General features: G+C 43.8%; 1 protein-coding gene across 7 annotated transcripts; it reads left to right on the top strand.

Moving 5' to 3' along the window:
• The first annotated feature begins 113 nt into the window (after positions 1-113).
• LOC116853895 (N-acetylglucosamine-6-sulfatase-like) lies at positions 114-6,361 on the top strand. Of its 7 annotated transcripts, XM_032835222.1 has the most exons (11): positions 114-1,303; positions 2,299-2,358; positions 2,456-2,662; positions 3,266-3,427; positions 3,565-3,735; positions 3,806-4,007; positions 4,998-5,296; positions 5,368-5,484; positions 5,582-5,833; positions 5,942-6,019; positions 6,219-6,361. In XM_032835222.1, exons 1-10 carry the CDS (start codon positions 1,196-1,198, stop codon positions 5,972-5,974), a joined length of 1,611 nt encoding a protein of 536 aa, XP_032691113.1. In that variant the 5' UTR covers positions 114-1,195; the 3' UTR covers positions 5,975-6,019; positions 6,219-6,361. The 7 variants fall into 7 exon arrangements, with proteins under 7 accessions (XP_032691113.1, XP_032691111.1, XP_032691112.1 ...); XM_032835220.1 differs by lacking the exons at positions 5,942-6,019; positions 6,219-6,361 and having other exon boundaries at positions 114-324; positions 727-1,303; positions 5,582-5,916; XM_032835221.1 differs by lacking the exons at positions 5,942-6,019; positions 6,219-6,361 and having other exon boundaries at positions 114-927; positions 1,009-1,303; positions 5,582-5,916.
• Positions 6,362-22,329: the final 15,968 nt, after the last annotated feature.

Genomic DNA, 22,329 nt, shown 5'->3' with positions numbered 1-22,329 from the left:
CGCGAGAACCCGAGAGGAGGCGCGCGCATGCGCACGTAGTGTGCCGTCTTACGTGCGCGGCCAAGTTCCGCGCAAGCGCGCCGCTCTACCGGACGCCGCCGCTGCCGCGCGCGCTACCTGCTGTCGCTGCCGTCGTGCGTGTCCAAGTATTGCACCACGAGAGACAAGAAACGCGCGAGACAGAGAGAGAGAAAGACAGATAGATAGACAGAGAAAGAGACGCACCAGAGAGCTTGGAGGAGCGAGAGAGCGCGCGCGACCGTGCGTGCCAGACAGAGAGGAGAGCGGTGAACGAACACGCGCGGGTCAAATGATGACCGAGCGGTAGATACTAGCGGCCTTTTAATTCGAACTTCACTAGACTTACTGCGTGATCTCTCGGCAATGTCCGGGACGCCGGGGGGGTAGCGGTGTGTGTGGGTAGAGCTCGCCGATATAATTTCGCGGCTGGGTTGCGTGTCGCGCGGCGCGACGTACGTCCGGCGTGCGTGAGGAAGGGCGAGAGTTCACCGGCGGGAGGACGGACGTGCGTGACGTGCGTGCGTGCGTGCGTAAAATATACGTGCGGTATACAACGGTGTCGCGCCCGTTCGTTCGCTCGTTCGTTCGTTAGTCAGTCGGTCGTGCCGTGTGCGTGCCCGAGCGTGAGGCGGACGCGAGAGTTCCGACGGCTTCCTATTCCCCGCGCCATCTGTCGTGTGCCAATTGTCTCTCTCTCTCTCGTAGACTCGCGTCGCCGCGCTATCTAGTAGCATCCGCCGGTATCGGTAGACCACTGTCGTCGTCGTCGTCGTCATCGTCATCGTCATCGTCATCGTCGTCGTCGTCGTCGTCGTCGTCATCATCATCATCATCATCATCATCATCATCATCATCATCATCATCATTGTCGTCGTGGTGTGCACGTCGTTGGAGTCGGGGGAAGCGGTAATCGGGAGTAATTTTATACTTTGCCGATTAGAGCTGCACGGACGTTTTTGCGTCTGCTAAATTTGTCTCTCGGTGTAGGTGAGGTATTAATACACGACGAGTCGCGACGAGTCGAGTAGTACTCACAAGTAACTTGGCAGAGTGCCATCGCCGATTTCGAGTTTATTTCCGTCGCGATCGACTCGAAACTCTCGTCGCGGTTGACCTATCCCACGAGTATTTACCTGTATTCGAGATCACGAGTCCTTGCGATTCGCCGTCCAAAATGCGGCAGGCGATTCTACTGGCGTTGTTGAATTATTTGCTGTCGGTCGCATCGCAGAATATCGTCCTGATCCTTACCGACGATCAGGACTTGACTCTAGATGGCATGGTAGCGTCTTTTATTCTCAATTTCTCGACATTACATTGACTGTGTCTCGCAATTGGAGCAATTTACGACTGAGTTCAATCGTTTCTTTGAGATGTTCCATTTTGTACGTTCGCAATTACGTTTTCAAGTCGTATCATCGGGCTGTGAATCGATCGAAAGTCTCATTGACGAATTCAACGAGACTTTTTATCTTTCACGAGTTCTCGCGAAGGAAATGGATACATGATCGATTCGCAGTGCTACGGCTTTAAAGCATAATTACCGCCGCGTTGTGGACGATCCTTTCTTCTGCTGGGTTGCGTTCCAGAACTCTACTCGAATAGCATTTAACTAATCAATCAGAACAAAGAGAACTAAGATTTCTTTATTACGATTGGTCAATTGAATGTCACTCTATCCGCCGAGTATGATTTTGGAACGTAGCCTTGTCGGCATCACGTAACGCAACATGTATCTTGGTAAATAGATTACAATAGGTTTGTTCGTGTCGCAATTTTATATTTGACATTTTTACACTTAACGTAACGTCTGTTGCACATTTCCTTTAGAAAAGAGAACTCTCATTGAATTTCGCTTCGTCTTGCGTTTAGAGCGTAACGGGCATTAAGGCCATCACACACAAAATTCCGTAAGAACTTAAAACGTAAACGTAAAGAAATCGACCAATCCCAAACGAGCACTCGGCTCTTCGTAACCCCTCCATTATTACGAAGAGCCGAATACTCGATTGGGATTGGTCGATTTCCTTACGCTTACGATTTAAGTTCTTACGGAATTTTGTGTGTGATGGCCTTTAGGCGCAAAAGTGCCAAAAGTGCAAGCAACGCGAACACACCTAATGAAAAGAACCTCGTCGACGCAAACTTGTTGTTGCACGTTTCGACGAGCAGAGAATGTGAGACGGACGATTCAACGACTGGAATCACTTCGATCGCGAACACCGTCAATGGATATAACTCCAACCGTGTGTATCCGGATTTAACTTGTGATTTCAGACGCCAATGACGCATACGCGGAATCTTATCGGACATCATGGCGCTACATTTAAAAATTGTGTAAGTTTGTCCTAAATGTAATGAAAGAGAAAGAGAGAGAGTGACTATTTGGAATATCTTCAAACCGACACTTACAGAAGTTGTGTCACGTTTTTAGTTCGTAGCTTCGCCTATCTGTTGTCCCAATCGAGCGTCCATTCTGACCGGACGCTATCAGCACAATCACTTGACGGTGAATAATACTATCGCAGGCGGTTGTAGTAGCGCGCAATGGCAACAGTCGCGAGAGCCGACGACATTTGCCGCTCTTCTGCAGAAGCTCGCCGGATACAAAACTTTTTACGCGGGAAAATACTTGAATGAGGTAGGCGCGATTCTTCATGAACGGCGTAAGCACGTGAAAGCATCGCGATGCTCGCTTGCGTGCCTAATTCCGAACATTCTTGGTCTTGAAACACCCAGACAGCACAATGTCCAAAACTGAGACATAAGACGACTTAAAGACGTCGTATGACCCAGTTTTGGACATGTGTGCTGTCTAGGACGAGTATTTAATTATTTAATAAGAGATATACACATATTTTGAGCATATACATGTGTCCCAATATTCGTGTTTAAAGAAACAACAAGAATGTTCAGGATTAGGTACGTGTTCGGAAATTGATATTTTTACGTTACTCCATGTAGAAGTAAAATCGAGTCGAAGCAATTGACGAAAACATTTTTTAAATTGTTTAAAAAATATGCCATTTCCTACTTTTCTCAATTTTCGCTCGCTCATGGGCATTACCTAGCCGATAAAAAGCGAGTGCATTTTATGTCTGTGAAATGCGCGAGTCGGAAATTTCACATTACATCAACGTTACTTCGGACTATTTTTTGCTTTTCTCAATTTTTCGTTGCCACTCGCGAGTAAAGATTAAAAAAAAAATAATGAGTGAAATAAATACACTCTTCTGTAACGCAGTACGGCAACAGTAAAGTTGGCGGAGCGGCTCACGTGCCGCTAGGTTGGGATTGGTGGGCCGGTCTCGTTGGAAACTCAAAATATTACGATTACTCGTTATCGATAAACGGTAGCGAGAGGATGTACGGTAACAACTCGGACGATTACCTTACCGACGTGATCGTAAGTACGGCCATTTTGGAATTCCTTTCCGTCCAGTTTCCGCGAGGATTTGAGTCTGGATCGGCGTCGCGCGCGTTAAACCCATCAGATAAATGAGAGAGCAACGAGAGGATTACAGCTGCCTTCGTGTATTGCAGAGTAATCTGGCTGTAGATTTTATTAACACGCACACAGACGACCAGCCTTTTCTCATAGTATTAGCACCTCCGGCCCCTCACGCACCCTTCACACCTGCCGATAGACATAACCACAAATACAATGGCACGAGAGCGAAGAGAACCCCGAATTTTAACGTGCCGGTGCATCAGGTACGACACTGCAAAATATAACCTTTTCCCGAAATCATTCTGTATCCTGTGTGTATTTTCTTTTCGATAGAATAAGCATTGGCTGGTTAGGCATGGTCAAGCCCCTTTACCCGACAATGTGCTGCCAAAATTAGATGATATATACAGTAAGAGATGGGAGGCTTTATTGGCGGTCGACGAATTGGTCGCAACCGTTCATAAGTCACTGAAGAAGCGAAATCTCTTGCATAATACATACTTTATTTACACCTCCGATAATGGATATCACATTGGTAATTGATTCGATAACGTGCTTTATTCAGGTCACTCGAGTTACATTATGCGTAAAGAGTCACAAAGAGGGAAAATCGCGTTTTTTAAATTTATCTTTTGAAAAATGAAGATTATATTGCACGAATTTCTCCACAGCCGTGCACTTCATACAGCTTTGTGTAACGTAATTAAAAATATTTATGCCATGTATGTTTTTTGAGAGAATCGAGACACAAATTCCACTGTACGCTCCGCAGAAAAAGACACGGTAATGACGACTATATAGGCGACAACTATATATATTTTGTATGTGGAATTAATGCATATAGTTTAATAAACTGTTTTGTAGTTGTTACAATTAGTACAATTGCAACGACTACAAAGTAATTCACTAAACTGTATACATTACATGTACAATTCTACGTACAAAATTTTTGTATAATTGCCACCTATCCCAGTAAACACAAAGTATCATCGATGTTATATATCCCAGTATTTTTCCATAGCCATGCACTTGATATAGCTTTGTGTAACGTAACTAAAAAGATTTATTATGTCATGTATGTTTCTTGAGAGAATCTAAATTTTTCTGTACTATATAATCAGAGAAAAAATCATGGTGATGGCAACTATATACCAGTAAACACAAAGTATCATCCATATTACAATGTCAGCTTTATCATATGGTATATAACAAAGTAACAGTTACGTTATGGATGATACTTTGTGTTTACTGGGATATAGTTGCCATCACCATAATTTTTTCTCTGATTATACAGAAAAATTTATGTCCAGATTCTCATGACATAACAAATCTTTTTAGTTACGTTACACAAAGCTGTATTAAGTGCACAGCTATGGAAGAATTAAGTATAATCTTCATTTGTCGAAAGATAAATTTGAAAAACACGGTTTTCTCTTTCTACAGTTTTTAAATCATGCTTCTCTCTCGGAGTGTAGGCGCAGTTTCAATATACTTTTGTGTCTAAGACGCGCTGTTATCTCGACAGGTCAGTTTAGTATGCCTATGGATAAGCGCCAACCGTACGAGACCGACATACGAGTTCCATTACTGATATCCGGTCCAGGAATCGCCCCGGCTACAATTTCTGCACCTGTCAGTAGCGTAGATATCTTCGCCACATTGTTAGATATAGCCGGCATGGAGTATGCGTCTGACGGCAAAACGTTGTTTAAGAAGAGCGATAATTTACCAGAGGATCGTACTCTCCTGATAGAATACAGGGGGGAGAGATCTAGACATAGATCGTCGTCCGGATGTCCGAGTGACTGGGATCTGAACGTTACAGCAAGTATCAAATCTTTAAGTTCTAGCGACGTCACGCTTTCTAGAGTTGAGCTCATTGTAGCGTCTTACAGTTATGCGTGAGAGAAATGGCGTGCAAGTGTCAGGATGCCGCGAACAACACGTTCAGTTGTATTCGCCGCGTTTCCCCGAGTTTCAATAACATCTTTTGCGTCTTCGAGGACGACCAGGTATTTTGTGATTCAGCTAAAATGCGTACGCGCGCGCGTCTCTCAGCGCACCAAAATGCGTTCCACATTAAAAAAAAAACTCGGTTACTTTCTGTAGGAATTTATCGAGGCTTACGATCTGAACGTCGATGAGTACCAAATGACAAATATCGGGTATACCATGAAAAAGGGACTGAGACACAAATTTCGAAAGCGCTTGAACAGAATGACTGCGTGCCGGGAGGCCGACTGCATTCTCGCCCAACTTACGACGACAAAAACTGATTACGAGGCGACAAAAAGCGATTACCCGAAGGAAAGCCGAACGGCGAGCGGAAGTGGATTCTGCTTTCTGCTCGAACGTTTAATGGTATCTATTTTCATACCTCTCGCTATATCCACACGTCAGTTATTGTAAGAGTTACGAAGTATAATAAAGTGTCTTAAATCAAGCACGGTTTACATTTTATTATTGTAGAGAGCGCGCGGGAGCTACGATATAACGGAATAATTCCGGAATACCTCCACCCCGCACATCGTCCGCCCTAGGTCGGAGGTAAGATCGCCCAAGTTGTCTTATTTCGAATTATTGCATTTATGGGAATCGCCGTCGGAGAATACGCTGCGAATCTGGATATAAGAATAACTCGCCTTGCTCGCGCGGGACGAAGGGCGGTCGGAGACGGGCGAGAGGGGAAAGGGGCCAGGCACACCCCCGAACGTAACTGTTTTCTTAGCAAATATTTTTATTAAAGCCCCGCAGTCTCGAATATCTGAATAGCAATGGCGATATTCGCGGAGGAAAAGGGAGGAGGCGGCGAGAGGAAGGTGGAAAAAAGTCGGGCGCGTCGAAGACACGTCGCGGCCGGCGAGTGCTGATGCGACGGCGGCGGCGGAGTAGCAGGTACGTGTATCGAGCGTATGTACATATTTATATTGCTAAAACGTTCCCGGTTCCTCGAGGATTTGCGGCGAGGATGCGCGCGGAGAGAACAACGATCTCTCTCGCCGCGCTACTCCCGATACACTCTGCGAGACCGCTATTATTTTACACGTAGGTGGTATAAGCCGCGATAATGCGCGCGCACATATCGCCATACAGATACTGATCTAACAGAAATAACATGGAAACATACTTGAGGATTATGCGAAACGTAAACGGGTAGTTGAGCAAAAATTGCAAATCCACAGGTGCGGCCAGGCCGCTGAACGTTTTATAATCCGCGACGGAATCCGGGATAGAATTTTATCTGTAATTTCGTGCGCCGCGTAATGCGGAAAACGCGCTCGAAAAGATTTATGGGTATATGAGTGTGTGCGTGTGTGGGGCTATTCACCAAGTATGGAAAATCGCGCGTGTCCCTCAGTGCTCGCATATGCGAGCGACGAAGGGTTAAATGCTGGCGCATTGCGTTCTCGCAAGAGCGACGACACGGGCGTGTATAAAGCGCCCCGACCCTTTCGGTGTCAAGGAGCGTGAGAGACGCTCTTTCACGTTACGCGAATGAACGTCAAAATGTTTGCAGACTCCGCGCCGACCCACAGGCCCGTTTAATCGTTTGCACAGATGGTTTTACAGAGCGAATCCACAGGCCGCGTGCGCGACTCATAGCCGTGATCGCTTTTGAGATTATCGTTAGCGAAGTTGCGGCGGTTCTCTCTTTCTCTCTCTCAAGAGAGAGAGAGAGAGAGAGAGAGAGAGAGAGAGCAGGGAAAGAAACCGAGACTTATTCACGCGAGATTTGCGTCTCGCAAATGTTTCCGCGAAGGAAAAACGGATGAAGGAGCAAACAAATTTAATCGGTAACAAGAGGAACTCGCTTGTGCGAAAACGCAAAGAATCGGAACACCACGCTGAGAAAAAGTACTTGAAGACTTTTATTTGTAGGATATAAAGTTTATTTCCGTGAAACGTAAAGTTCACTTTTGCGAAATAAGCTTTTATCCCGCAAATAAAATTTTCAAGTGCTTTTTTCTCAGTGCGCGCATGATTGTATATTGAGAGAGAGACAAATCTAAAAAATAAAGACAAATGTTTATATTAGGTGAGTGTTAATAAAATATTTATTTAATTCTAAATTCGTTGATTCAAATAAAAAATTACTTTTATGAAAAGCAAGAGGATTTTAGGAAAATGTATATTTTCTCTTCTTGTATATTATTGATGAAACAAATATTTGGACAATGGAAAAGTATGTATTATTAGTGCAAACAAATATGCGTTCAATACTCATTGGATAAATATTTTTTATTTTTTAGTTATTTTTTTCTCTCTTTCTCTTACACACAGTATAGAATCTAATTTTCAAGATTCGGACTTTCATGAGAGAATTTGCACGATTTCGTATCAAATAAAACTTTATTGATATCTATCTCTGTTGAAATTCGCATAGTTTTCCGTCGGATATTTCAGATTTTTGTTCTCGTAGCCAATATATATTTAATGCCAGAATAACTATCAAAATTTCGATAACTATTTTTGCAATCATGTCTAATCGGTGTTCTGTTAGAATCGCATAGCGCGCATCTCTCTCTCTCTCTCTCTCTCTCTCTCTCTCAATACAACTCAGTTTATAATTTACATGCTGTTTCGAGCAGCAACGCTATTGCACCGTGGGGTTTTGCGGATCCCCGAGACCCCGATCGATCGGTCGATTGAGCGTTCATAGTGATCCTCGTTACATCGTAGCTGAAACGTGTAAGTCGGCTTGCGGACGAGTCCCTTTATTCTCTTCTCATTGATCGTTGGAGCGAGCGATCGCCTCCTTGTTGGCCAGGATCAATGGCTTTCGTTGCCTTTCGAGCCATGGATCCAGGCTTTGCCTGACCCCCGTCTCTCCCCCTCTCTTTCTACCCGGGGGTCCCTCCTTCCGGCGGATACTTATGCCAACTTACACTTAGACCGCGGGGGAAATTACAAAAGGGATCGATGTATCTCGAAAAAATACGCGAGAATTGTGGCGCGACGGCGTGGGTCGCGCTAAAAGATTTACGCATACTAAACTATAAACGCGCTTTAGATTTGTACACACGAGTTTCGCCGAAAACACCGCATGTTGCTTTTCCTTTGTGTATTTATTATATTCTTTCTGTGTATTTTAATATCTCCTTTCGCGCCCCCATTCGCCCATTTTATCTTTTACTCGTTCTTCACTAATCAGTTTTTTATATATCTTGATCATTAAGTATTTATCAGTCGACATTATTATTATCGTTTGATACACAACCATTAGCAACGGCGATATATTTGTGAAATTTTGTGAACTTACTCTCTGAAAGGAAAGAAAAGCGCGTGTTCATACACAGCCGCGACTTTGTCATTAAAAACGACGAAATCTGCCACGTCGAGCTTTCCGGTGATCTGTCTTCTCAAACGGCAACCCTTGTTATTCGATAATTAACCTTTCCCTCTTCCGGTGTAACCTGGCACGGCGAAACGAAGCGTATTCTCTGATTTTCCTTTGGCCGACTCGCGCCTTCTCCTACTCTGCGCGACTTTCTCTTCTCGAGACCGGCAACGCGGAAAATGCGAATTTAGTGTAAATTAGTGAGTCGGAAAATAACGGGGTGGAAGCGCTTCCTTTGACGTGTCTTACGACGATCGCGTTGAATGCGTAACAAGATCCAAGAGAGCTAAACCATGATTGGTAAAACGTCGGAATTATCAGAGGTCGTTTCGAAGAAACGGCAGGAGTCTTTAGCAAATCGGCCTATTACGGAATCATTCAATTAAAGGAAACTATAGACCTAAGCTGCGAAAAGCGAAAGGCTATCCGACGGAATACACATAACTCGATCGCATCGAAAAAAGATGTGTTAAAAAATAATTATGGTCCGTATTAATAGTCGTTATTTCGGGACTTGTCTCGAGTGACATATTCAGATCTGAATCTAGGTCCGTATTAATAGTCGTTACTTGAAACTTGTCCTACTTGTCCTACTTGAAGTATCCAAATCTGAATTTAGAGTTAGATGAGAGTTTTTTATTGGAATTATAATGTGACATTACATTTGCAATTGCGATTCAGCTGAGAAACTCAGGTTTAACTCGAAGTTAAAATCTGAGTGTCTTATCTGAAGCAAGTTTCAAGTAACGACTATTAATACGGACTTTAGAGTTAGATGTCAGTTTCAGTTGAATCGCGATTGCAAATATGATGTTGCACATATTATATAATTCAAATGAAAAACATTCATATGACTCTAAATTCAGATCTGAGTATCTCACGTAAAACAAGTTTCAAGTAACGACTATTAATACGGGCTTTAAAGTTATATGAATTTTTCAGTTAAATTGCGGTTACAAATATGATGTTACGAATATCGAATTACTCAAATGGGAAACTATATAACTTGAAGTTTAGTTCTGAGATTGTTTTACGTGAGACAAACTTCAAGTAATGATTGTTAACACGGACCTTAATCTAACAGTCATGAAAACCCTGCACAAATTATAATTGACTTAAATTGCGTAAAATCAAATGAAATCGACAATTTCACTTTCCTGGAAATCTGAACTTGAGATTTAGTCAATAGTATAAAGAATTACTAAACTGTTGTAATTACAAAATTACAACTAAACTGCAATGTAGTTATACATGGAGAGAGAGAATATTGTAGTAAAAATTACAATACAATTTTACAATTACAATACAAATTTTAATGTTCCGGGAATAGACTAGCACTATGATGAAAATTATAATAAGATATAGTAAATTAATTATGAACAGAACAAAAATTATTACAAATGTAGTAAAAATTATCATGTTTATGATCATTTTTACTGTTTTATTTTAATTTTCGTAATAATGACAGTCTATTCCCGGGTTATTAAAATTGTATTGTACTTTTTACTACAATATTATCTCCATGTATGTAAAATATAAATTTCCAATTATCAAAAGATTTACAATACGAGCAATTCTTCTATCTCTGATGGAAAGTCTAGAAAATCAACCGGTCAATACAACAATGTGTTGGATCAGCTCTACGGTCGTCTCGTATTGAACAATACTTTGAGTTTGTTTCGCACAAACTATAGAGTTGAAAAGAACACCAAAGTTTTACTGAAAGCATTAGAGCAGTTAGTTCGTTATGTACACGTCTTGAAATTCAATCCGTTCAACTCGACTTGTTTCGACGAATCCTTTTTTCCAGTAGTTGAAAAGGAGAAAAGAGAGGGGATATGATTTTAATATAATTCGACAAATACACGTCACACGCATACACTCCCAAGTAAACCTACCCAAAAGTTACACTCCAATTTCTTTTTAACTTGACAAATGTAGACTTTTAACAAATGTAGACTTTTTAATGTTAAATATTTTATTATTTATACAAATAATTTTACACATTCATTTCATATTCATAATCAGTAAATCAAAAACGCCTCTATCTTGTATTCAATTTTATTTCTTATTACGCATTTTTTTGATAATAGGAGTAAGAACATTAAAAAGCTATAAACTGTTCATGAAACTCAAAGTAGGCCCAAATGAAAAAATATGACCTAAATATTTTTTGTACTTCTACATTTGTGCCAAATTAGAAAGAAATCGGAGTGTAGTACCTTTTGAGTAGGTTTACTTTGTCAGCTGTGGTTTTCACACTTTTTTTCCAATAAAGTCGCGGCGCTCAAGTTTGTCATAATTGTAAGCCGCTGTTACGTGAATAATAACAGTAGTAATAAAGTTAATAATAATTAATAATATAATTATCGGGCAAGCTTGTCAATAACGATTCTCAATTTTGACAGTTTGGTGAGCTCCCAGTCTCTCTGTATCTGAGTCGTTTTGCAAGCCGCTGTACATCACAGCTAAACATAGACCTCACCGGCCAATTTTCCGCGTCGCGACACCGGACACGAAAGAAGGGCGCGTCCTTAATTACCGATCCATTTCTGCATAACTGCCGACGCGCGCGCGGACGCAGCAGACGGTCGCGCGTCGAAACTCGCATTACCGGTGCCGGCTTATACGAAGTACAGTAGTCTAATCAAACACGGAGCTATTAACCGGGTCAACATTTCGAGTTTGGGGTACTTAGTGGCGAAGACTCGCGGTACCTATGTCAATGACACTTACACGCACATGCGTGTGTGTGTACGCGCGCGTGCACCCACACTGCCCGGCGAGTTTCACGGCGAACGAGTAGCAAAGCGGCCGTGTCGGGCGGCCTTAAATAAATATCTAATGTGCACAACCGGCCGAACCTCCCCCCCGTCCCCCGTCAGTCCCCGCCAATATTGTTTTAGGCGTGAGCCTTCTCGGCAAGCCTCGAGTTTTGTAACTCGAGAAACGAGCGCGACTCTCGCGCGCTGCGCCGTCAAGGCGTATAACGGTAGGTAAGTATCTGAGGATCTCGTCAAGTACCTAAGTTTTTTTTCTCTCTCTCTCTCTCTCTCGTCGAGCTGTGTAGCGCTACGCGCGCGGACTCGCAGCTTTCCCGATTTCGAGAGTAGATCTGCCCGGAAGAAAAACATCGCCGATAGTCGTCGGGAGTTACGAGCGAGATTGGGATTCGGGAGAAGAGAACCTTAGCGTCCCTCTCGGCACGAGAGGAGGTCGGAAATAATAGGCGCTCGTACGTCGTTCGACTTCCGTCGGATTTGAATCGCGAGGATACATCTTGCGCGTGTCTGAAGATTAATTGATAGATTGAGCGTGACGGAATTCTCTTTCCGCCGTCGGAAAGAACAGCGACGCTCCGCGCGGCTCAAGAAATTCGCAAATCAACAAAGCAAGCGGACTTGAGACACCCCTCGTCGGCGCTGTGTACATAATCGTACACCCCGCTGCGATCTGACTGCGAAACTCATTCCGCCACGCAGCTGTTACTCCCGTATGCATCTGTTCGCACACGGAAACTGCGTTTTTCGAAGAAAATCGCGCGAACATTTCGCGAGTGATTCGCGCGACGCCGCTCGCTTCACGTATTCTCTCTTTCTCTCTCTATTTTCGCAGCGAGTGCACTTGCGAGGTACGTGCGAAATCTCACGCTTCTCGATCGACCGTATCAGAAATCGATCCGCGATATCGCGGGGTAAAGCGCGTGATAATGTCAATGCCATGAAAATATCGCGATTCGGTACGGCCGCGCGTTCTCCCTCTGGTCTACTTTGGCTAGCGTTTGTCGCAGAAATAATTAATTAAGAGTAGAAAGCTCACCCCTGTTCCTCCCTTCCTCTGTCCCCTCTCTTTCCCTCCCCTCTCTCTCTCTCTCTTTCTTTCTCTTTCTCTCTCTTTTCCCCTACCAGTCGCTTCCATCGCGTTCTCCTTCCGCACGCTTCGCTCTGTGCTAACTCATAACTGCGCTCGCCTCTTGCTGCACCGCCGTACCCCTTTGCCCGGTACAACCCTTATTACCGTGTCGCAGCTCGGTTAACGCGAGCGGGTTAATGAACAGCTCGGGCAAATATAGAATTTCTCATAAAAACTACAAATTACTGCTGCCGCGGGTGCGTGCCGAGCGACGGCGCCGGCTCGCGGACGTTTTTTCACTCGCGAAATTATACAACGCGGTATAATACCGTGAGAATAGGGAATAATAAAATTGCACGGTGCCCGCCGGAGCACTTTGAAGATCGTGCCCTGCCGTCGCCGACGCCGCCGCTGACGCCGCGCTGCGATTTCCCGAAAGGCAGTTTTGCGGCGGATAATACGGTGGATGAAAAATCTGAGAGCCGGTCGAATCGAGCCAAGCCGAGTGGAACGAACCAGAGCACTCTCTTTCTCTCCCTCTCTCTCTTTCTCGCAGGATAAAATGAAAAAATCGCCTTTCGACGAGAGAACTCGTTAATTGGAAAGGAAGCGGTATGCTGGTACGGTATGCCGGCGCGTTCTGCTCGATGATCGCAATTGTGCGGTGAGACGAGGTGAGATGAGGTGAGAGAGACTCCACGGCCAAACCACGGGTAGCCGGTGCGGCCGCGAGAATCTCTGGTACAGCCTAGAGTTACTCTAGTGGAGCTCGGCCACAACTGCGGTTTTATCAAAATCCTACAAGAGAGAAGGACATATTTTCAATTTCTCTCTTTGTCTATCTCTTCTTAATCTAACCTAACCTATAGGATAGGAGTACTATGATTGGATATTGTGTGGGATTTGATAAATTAGAGTAACTCTAATACAGCTGAGAGATGGCCGTTTAATTATACTCGACCATACTGTCGCTAGACTCACGCGCTTTGGCGGATCTTCGTCTTGTGCATGCTAACTAGAGAGAGAGAGAGAGAGAGAGAGAGAGAGAGAGAAGAAGGATGAGGGAGAGGGCGAAGGTAATTCCCGATCCGCCAAATTTGCTCGCCGCTAATAATCCAACGCACACACGAGACACGCGACGCACGTGTGCGCACAGCGTTGTCGTCGTGGCAGTCCGCGCGCGAGCGGCTGCTCGCATTATATTATTACACTCATGCTGCTGTTTGTCAGCTTAAAACCGGGGGCCATTAGCAGGTATTATTTTAGCCGTGATCCACTGTTAACGGGAACAATGGCGCCGGTACGCCGACGTCCCACGATATTAAATGAAGCGAAGTGATATATTTCGAAGGGGGACAGGGACGAGCAAATAGGGACGACGGGGTTGCGGGGTACGATGGGAGGGGCGGGGGGTAACGCAAGGGATGGATGAAAGGGAGGGAGAGAGGGAAGGTAGAGAAAACCCTGGCACTCTCTCTCTCTCTCTCTCTCTCTCTCTCTCTCTCTCTCTTTCTCTCATTCTCTTTCTCGCGTTCGTTCTCTCGGAGAGCATCGAGGAGGGTGGGCTTCGGGCGACGAAGCGGGAAACGATGGAAAGAGGGGACCCATCGAGGGGGTAAGACGAGTGAGAGGGGCAAACGGGGGCAGGGGGAGGGAGAAAGCTCGTCGCGTATTACGTTACGCCTCTGGCCTGTGTAAATACCACAGCGCTGTAATCTAGAGTTAATGGTGCTCTAGTGACGCGCGAGTATCTATCGAGAGCACTATCATCCCCCGTATATATAACCCACCCTCGAAAGTCCGTCGCCACGCGAAGCGAGCAAAAGCCTCCTCTGCGGATAGAGCTTTGCTTAATGATGTCCGGGAGCTACGCTTAAATTTCATTTCGCGCATTCGGGCCACCTCTCTCTCTCTCTTTCTCTCTCCTTCTTTCTCTCTCTCTCTCTCTCTCTCTCTCTCTCTCTCTCTCTCTCTCTCCCTTACGCCGACTTCAGCCGGTTGATTCACCTGGAACTTTGGACTTTCCCTCGACGCGAGTAAATTAATTCGAGGGCCTGGGAGAGCGTGTCTCTCTCTCTTTCTCCCCCCTCTCTTCATCGCTACACGCCCCGGCTGATGTAAAACAAAACGACAAAGTTTCCTATCGGCTCTGACGTCGTCAACGATTATTTCAAGCGCCGCGATTGTGACGCCCTGCGACGGGAGGCAGAGAGGGATGAGAGTGCAAGAGTAACAAGCGGAAATATTTCACGCGAGGTGGCGCGTGTCTGATCGGGGGTAGCTTCCCACTTTGGAAAAATATACGCGATAACTCCGGCACTTGGGAGGCCGATGGGAAAATATCCGCGCGCGAGTACTCATCAAAATCGTGGTCGCGTCGCGGCAAATGTGAGATGCTTTCGCCTCTTCATTGCTGCCCGGTGAAATGTAGCATCTGTAATTTTCCAGTCGCTTCTCCTACAAAAAAGTCAATTTTCCTCGCGCAGGAAACGTTATTTGTCGATGTCAACGGGGAACACACGTCTTTATCTCTCCGTTTATTCAATGTCTCTCTCTCTCTCTCTCTCTCTCTCTCTCTCTCTCTCGCTCTCTCTTTCTCTTTCGTTCTCTGTCTTCTTCTTCTGCTCATTCGTGACGAACGCAGACAGATTTGATGAGGTATGCGATACGGCCGCGTCAATCTACTGCATCGATCTGACGCGTGGGAAAATCTAACGAATACAGATGGTAATCTGGCGAAGCGCATAGCAGGCAGGGTGCGATATTATGCATATCGTTCCGCGGCCACGGGACGCTGTCGCTGACAGTGCAATTACCGCATCATCGCCTGCGGTCGCGCGCCAACTAGGTGCGTCTCTCTCTCTCTCTCTCTCCTCTTCCCTCTTTCTCTCTTCCTCTCTCTTTTCTAACGCTGTTCTCGGTGTTGTCGGAAACCGCTGGCGCGCCATATCAAGCAACGACGACGATGACGTTATACGAGATTCTCGCGCAATCGACTCTCATCTGCTATCGTTAAAGCAACTCGGTTATCAACGTGAGAATGTCCTTTGCATCGTGCGTCGCGGTCGTTCCACCCTTTCCCATCAGCTTCACTTCGCAACACGAGCGAGAAAAAAGAGCGTCCTCGGTATCTTGTCCCGAAGACAAGCCCAGGAGACGTTGCTGACGCGCGCAGTCAGCTTCGACGACCGACATCCGAACGGCTGACAGTCGTTTCGTCGCCCTCGGGGCAGGCAGATTACTCTAATCGCCCTAATTAAGCTGCAGAGACGGTGAGACGGTGTGCACGTCGACGGTTGAACGAATTACGCGTCGTGCGCGAGATCAAACGGAGAAAAAGCGTCGAGGGTTGAGGGCGAGAGAACGCGGCGGCGGCGGCAAATGTAACGCGCTCTCTCACGCGTCGGACAGCCGCGGCGCACCTGTCGCAGATCAGAATATAATCGCGAAAATCAAAGGAACCGTGGGCAACGGCGCGAGAGGCATCTCTCGCGCCCGCGCCGGCGGATATGTGCGTTTTGTGCCAGGGTGACAGGTTGCGAGAAGGAGGAGGGAGAGAGAGGGAGGGAGAGAGAGACGATTTTGAGGGCGTTACTAGGCAGGAAGCCATTTTGGGGCCGGCGGTGCTTTGATTAATGAACTGCCGCGCAGAGTGTGTACGTTCTTGCGCTTTGTCGGCGGGAATAACAATCGGGAATCCTTGTTGGGGTATCAAATAGAAATCAGCTCTCGCGTCGAATAATCGATTAATAGTGGTTCGGATAATGCGGCGACGCACTGTACGCATAACACCGGATGTACGTGCGATTCAGCGCCGCCGGAAAGTCTCGTGTTTCCGTGTGAGTGGTCCGTTCTTTCCGTTTCTTGCGGTTGCATTTATAGTCTGATTGTAGTCTGCTGGTATATTTAAGTTTGATTGTGTTTAACTTTGACAGTTACCTGTGCAGATTAGGTGCCAGCGTAATCTCCCATATGCTGCGAGAAAAAATTTTGTCAATTTAACCAGTATCCGTAAAAATGGTTTTTTATTGGTACGAAACAGCGAATAACCTCGTGGTGGGGGCAAATGATTTTTTAATGTCCAGTTTGCTGTTCCAAGCAACACTTTTTGTAATGGAGATTTAGTAATCTAAATAGACGAGAACAAATATGATTTATATTTTAGGCAGTTTATGTTTATTAAAGTGAGAGAGACAAATGATGAGAAATCATCTGCAATGCTGTAATTGTTCAGTCAGCATTTTAAGATAAATTTAAGAGTTACATGTAAGGTCAAACTATGAATACCATTTTTAGTTTCGTGTTGTGACGTGTGAAAATTTTAGCCATTCGCCCGCGGACTGATTTATCCAGTCTGTTACGTCTCTTCAACCTCCTGTCACCTGACTGATTACACGATTACCACTGAACCATTTGAAAATGATATCACGAGGGAAATCTTCAAGTCTCAGTTTGAAGAAAAATGGATCGTAAGCAATGAGACTCAATTGTCCACGGTCGCAATTTATTTTATGACTTACGCACAAGTAACAATTATCGATGGCGATTCGCATAAAGCACCAGACGGGAGTCTGTATCAGACGTAGCGAGATGCCTTTCTCGGAGCGCCGTTGGAACGGCGATGACGCGAAGCTAACAATTTCCCTCGCTCTAATACGATTGTCAATTATGCAACGCAATAGTCGCACAAAATAGTTGCGCGTAGCGGGAGAGGCGAGCTGCTTTTCGCCTGGAAAATATCGGCGGATTCTCGCAGTGACGGTCGTAATGAAATCAAAGGGGTGGCCGTTTCGGTGGCAACGACGGCGACGACGGCGGGAAGGGTGGCACGGCCGCATCGGCCGGGATCTATATTGCGCGCGTGCACATATACCCGAGAGACGCGCGTTTTAAAACCTTAAATTCTCAATTTATATCTCACGGCAAAGCCAGCCAGCCCGTGTGATACAACGGTGACAACTTCCGGGATAGCCGGCAGCCCTACGTCGGCGCCGGGGTGCGATTGGCCGTCTCCGGAGACGGTGGGTGTGGCCCCCGGCGGCAGTAACCATCATCCCGCTTGTCGTCGACACTTCGCGGAGGGAGTCCTCCCCTTCTCCCCCTCCCGTTTTGCCCCATTCCTCCCTACTTTTGCCATCACCCGGCGAGACGCGCGGCTTACCCGCTAAACGAATCCTCTCTCGACCCCCGACGCGCGCTACCCCCTTGGAGGGGGAAGGAACCCGGAGATGTCCTTGGAGGGGAAGGCGAAGACGAACGGCGGAAGAGCGGATGGATGCATTCGACCGGCTGGGGTGGGGTAAGGTGAGGGGGTAAGGGTGAACGAAGCGCGGCGAGGAACGTATCCGTGTCGGAGGGGCGCGAGGGATAATCGGTCGGCATTACTGTCCTCTGTGCCCGTGGCAACGTGCTATCAACATCCGTTGGCAGGACGATCCGGAAGGATTGCACTGAGAAAAGTCCCTTGGTTATCAGAATAAAAGCACGCTTGCTATTTGAGATGATCGTCGGGGGAACAGGTCGAACAGTTGCCGTTTCAGTCACTGATCATTTCTTATCATTTGTTATTGTCAGACATACATTGTCTGAGATAGAAAGCACATTCGTTCTTGTCTGTTTAGGTTGAGTTGGTTCAGTTACGTCTCCATTACACACAGAAGTGTTGCTTAGAGCAGTAAATTGAAAGTAACAAATCATTCGGTCTCTAGAATGAATGTTTGGTCGCTTATCGACGTAAAAGGACCTAGAAAAATTTTAAGGCAGCTGCGAGTCCGGTTGCAAGTTGACTTTATTGCCTTATTCTCCTATAGTTGAGATATTTCTTTATCTCTGGGAAAAATGTGTCTAGAAATATCGATTTTCAGCTAAATTATGGTGGTTGATAGAGCTAGATTGTAGTGTATGTCTCAAAAACTATAATTGTATGCGGAGGGTTAACACAAGCTTGAAGCAATCTTAACTCTGATCATTATTACCTCTTTCGTCTTTAAGGCTCGTGTCACTACGAATTGGTGATAGAGGATTATTGATTGGAGATTGGAACTTGACCAATTAGAAAACAAGTCAAGACTCAAGTTCGTTAATTCGTTGAAATCTAATCTTCAATCCGCAATCTTCCATCTCCAATCCGTAGTGACATGAGCTTAAGGCGTGCTCACTTACATCCTACGTCTTTTTTTATATCATTCATAAATTTACTGTATAAACTTGACAGAAAAAATGAATTTTTAGATAATAAAACCACACATAATAAGTTAGTGCGGGATCATTCGCTGTTCCATATTAACAAACTATTTGTCGCGGTACTGATAGTTTGTTAAATTAGCGAAACTTTTTCAGGAAGCGAGTTTTATCTGTAAGATAAAAGTACCAACGCCCCAACTCATACTTGATCCTGGGCGTTTTTATTGTCTTCATTTTTAAGTACGAATATTTTTCAACACAAATTTTAATATAAATTTTAATAGATATATACACATAGATATTAATATTAAATTTTATAATATTATAATATTATAATATTTAATAGATATATACAATAGATATTACATAAATATTAATATTTAATTTTATAATATTATAATTTTATAATATTTAATAGATATATACAAATTTATACACATATTCTATGTTGAACGTTTAAACACTGTCCTGAAAAGGGAATTTGGTTAACGATATCAAAATTTGGTTAAAATTAGATCATCCAAATGTTTGGTAATTATAACCAAAAATTTAATTGCCGTTATTTTGCTTTACTTTCTCAATGATGTATTGACTTAGTCTCTAAGCAAAACAAAATAACGGCAATTAAATTTTTGATTACAATTATCAAACATTTGGTTGATTCCATTTTAACCAAATTTTGGTTTCGACAACTAAATCTTTTTTTCAGTGTGGAAACTGGTGTTTTAATCTGAAATCGCGGTTAGAGATGTCGCGAATCCAAGTAGGAGGCGAGCATTGGTTCTAAATGGACGTTCTTCTCCTATTTTCGAAATGCCACAGTGATCCGACGGTACAACGACTTCTTGTTTCTCCTGAATCCCTTCAATTGCCATTGATAGACCGAGGATAAGAGAAATTCTCTTATCGTAAGAGAAAATCGCATTCTCACCCTCTTTGTCCCGCCGAGGAATAAAGTATTGAAAGTGTGCGCTGTTCTCTTCCGACCACACGTCGCGTTAAGATTAACGTATCGTGCTTTAATCCATCTCGCTTTTATCTCGAGCAATGCGCGTGATTAAGGCATTCCCGACATTCTCCTCGAAAACACTGAGAAACACGGAGCAGCGTCCGTTTCTGGCCGAATCGCGTGGACGTTCGGCGCGTTTCCCACGAGCGACGGCACGTCTGTAAGAGGATTCTCTCACCGCGCCATTACGTCGCGGAGGGTTAATAGATCTCGTGAGAATGACACCGCATCCCGATCCCGTAATACCGTTTTGCAACGAATCCTACCGCGGCACACGTCTGTCGGGAGCGAACTCACGGCTCGCGGGGCAACGGACTCTAGCCGATCTCTCGTGTAAAAGAGTTCTTTCTCTCTCTCTTTCTCGTTGCGGCGCACAATCTAGACCGCGGATCCTCGTTGCGGGCAAATCCGTTGGGATTTCACGCGTCGCGCCGCATCATCGGATCCTATGTCGTGTTAGAAGGATTAGAACGCGTTGAAGTAGGTCCTGCCTCTCGGCCGGACGCGCCCTGCTCCGAAACTACCTTATATCCTTTCGCCCCGTTTTCGTTCTCTTTTTCTTCCCGATCGCGGCTACCATCGGCTGTATTAACGCGCCTCTCTCGTATCACGTCTAGTGTTCGTTTCCTCTGCCAGTGTTAATGCTGTTAGTGACACGTAAGACAGTCATAGGACAAACTGTCATGGACAATCGTTGCTTTACGCTCATGTGGTTGAGGCTGCAATATTTTTTCCCGATGACTTTCGGAACTCGTATTCAACGGGAAGAAATCTGCTTTTTAATTGTTTTCAGAAGATAAATTTTCTTATTGAGTACTCGATGCGTTCAGAAGTTCATTGGGGGAAAAGTGCTGCAACCGTTCTTCTTTTACCGTCTAGATGTAATTACTTGAAATTTGTTTTAACTGAGATATTGAGATTTGAGAGTCGGATGTAAACTTTTTAGGAGAATCGCAATTACAAACTTTATGCTTGTACAGTTGAGATTTTCTTCAATGGTTTTCGGAACACACTTGTATTCAGTGGGAAAATTTATTTTTTAATGATTTTCAGAAGATAATTTTTTATTTATTAATTGAATACCGGATGCATTTTGAAGTTAATTAAGGAATAAATGTTAAAAACCTTTCTTCCACTGAATGGACGTGCCGCAAAATAAATTATGAATAGTATTAATTACCAGTCGTTACTTGAAATTCCACACATGAGATACTCAGATCTGAATTTAGAGTTAGATATGAATTTTTCAGTCGAATCGTAATTACAAATGTAATGTCGTATATATTGTGTAATTTGTAACTGAAAATTTAAAATCTGATTCTAAATTTATATTTAAGTACTCCATATGAGAGAGAGGGAGAAATAAGTCTCAAATAATGATTATTAATACAGATTAATACAAATTTCACGTAATGATTATCAGTACGGGTATATGAATCTTTGCATACTTTAATATTTCGCGTCTTGCGCTATTATTTTAAAGGGACTGTTTGTTCCTTTAATCAGTTAGTGCGGTGAAGGCTCAAGTAAAAAAGAACAAGCCAAGTAATTCAAATGCAATCCGCGGACGAATAGTTTCTAAAAAAAACTCTTCTGGGCGTTTGAAAAATTCTCGTAAAATCCCCGACATCTTGACGACTGGTAATTAATACTATTCATAATTTATTTTGCGGCACGTCCATTCAGTGGAAGAAAGGTTTTTAACATTTATTCCTTCAAATAAACTTCAAAATGCATCCGGTATTCAATTAATAAATAAAAAATTATCTTCTGAAAATCATTAAAAAATAAATTTTCCCACTGAATACAAGTGTGTTCCGAAAACCATTGAAGAAAATCTCAACTGTACAAGCATAAAGTTTGTAATTGTGATTCTCCTAAAAAGTTTACATCCGACTCTCAAATCTCAATATCTCAGTTAAAACAAATTTCAAGTAATGACTATTAATTAATCCCATCCACAATTTATTTTCGCGAATCATTTCGCGTCAATGCGGTCGCACGCGCACTGAGAGAAAAATGTATGATATTTAGAACTATAATGGCATAGTAAAAAGATTATTGTTAGGAATATTTTTTTTATAGTAAATGTCACCATAATGTTTGTAATATTTACAATATAATCATAGTATAACTGACTCATGTAAAACTTTTACCAAGAATTATTTGAAATCAAATACATAGTAGCAAATATTAAATGGTAAGAGAAATTAACTATTTTATATAGTCAATACAATTGGAATATTTGGAAAATATGAGTACATGTAACTATATTCCCAAAGCGTGCTTTACTATACAGTAAATATAGAGTAATAAAATAGAGTAATAAAATAGTGACTATAAATGTGTGTTCATTCTGCTATATCTTTGTGTTTAGATGAACTATAAATATATGTTTGAGGCCAAAACGAACTATAAAACATAGTGAGATTATAGTTATTCCAACTATTTTTTTCTCTCAGTGCGGTCAAAGTG

This window comes from Odontomachus brunneus, unplaced genomic scaffold (genome assembly GCF_010583005.1).
Source record: "Odontomachus brunneus isolate Ranch 3 - 2012 unplaced genomic scaffold, Obru_v1 Obru_scaffold_007, whole genome shotgun sequence".
Taxonomy (NCBI): domain Eukaryota; kingdom Metazoa; phylum Arthropoda; class Insecta; order Hymenoptera; family Formicidae; genus Odontomachus; species Odontomachus brunneus.
The sequence above is the reverse complement of the archived record's forward strand: the minus strand, read 5'-3'. Positions and strand labels throughout refer to the sequence as shown.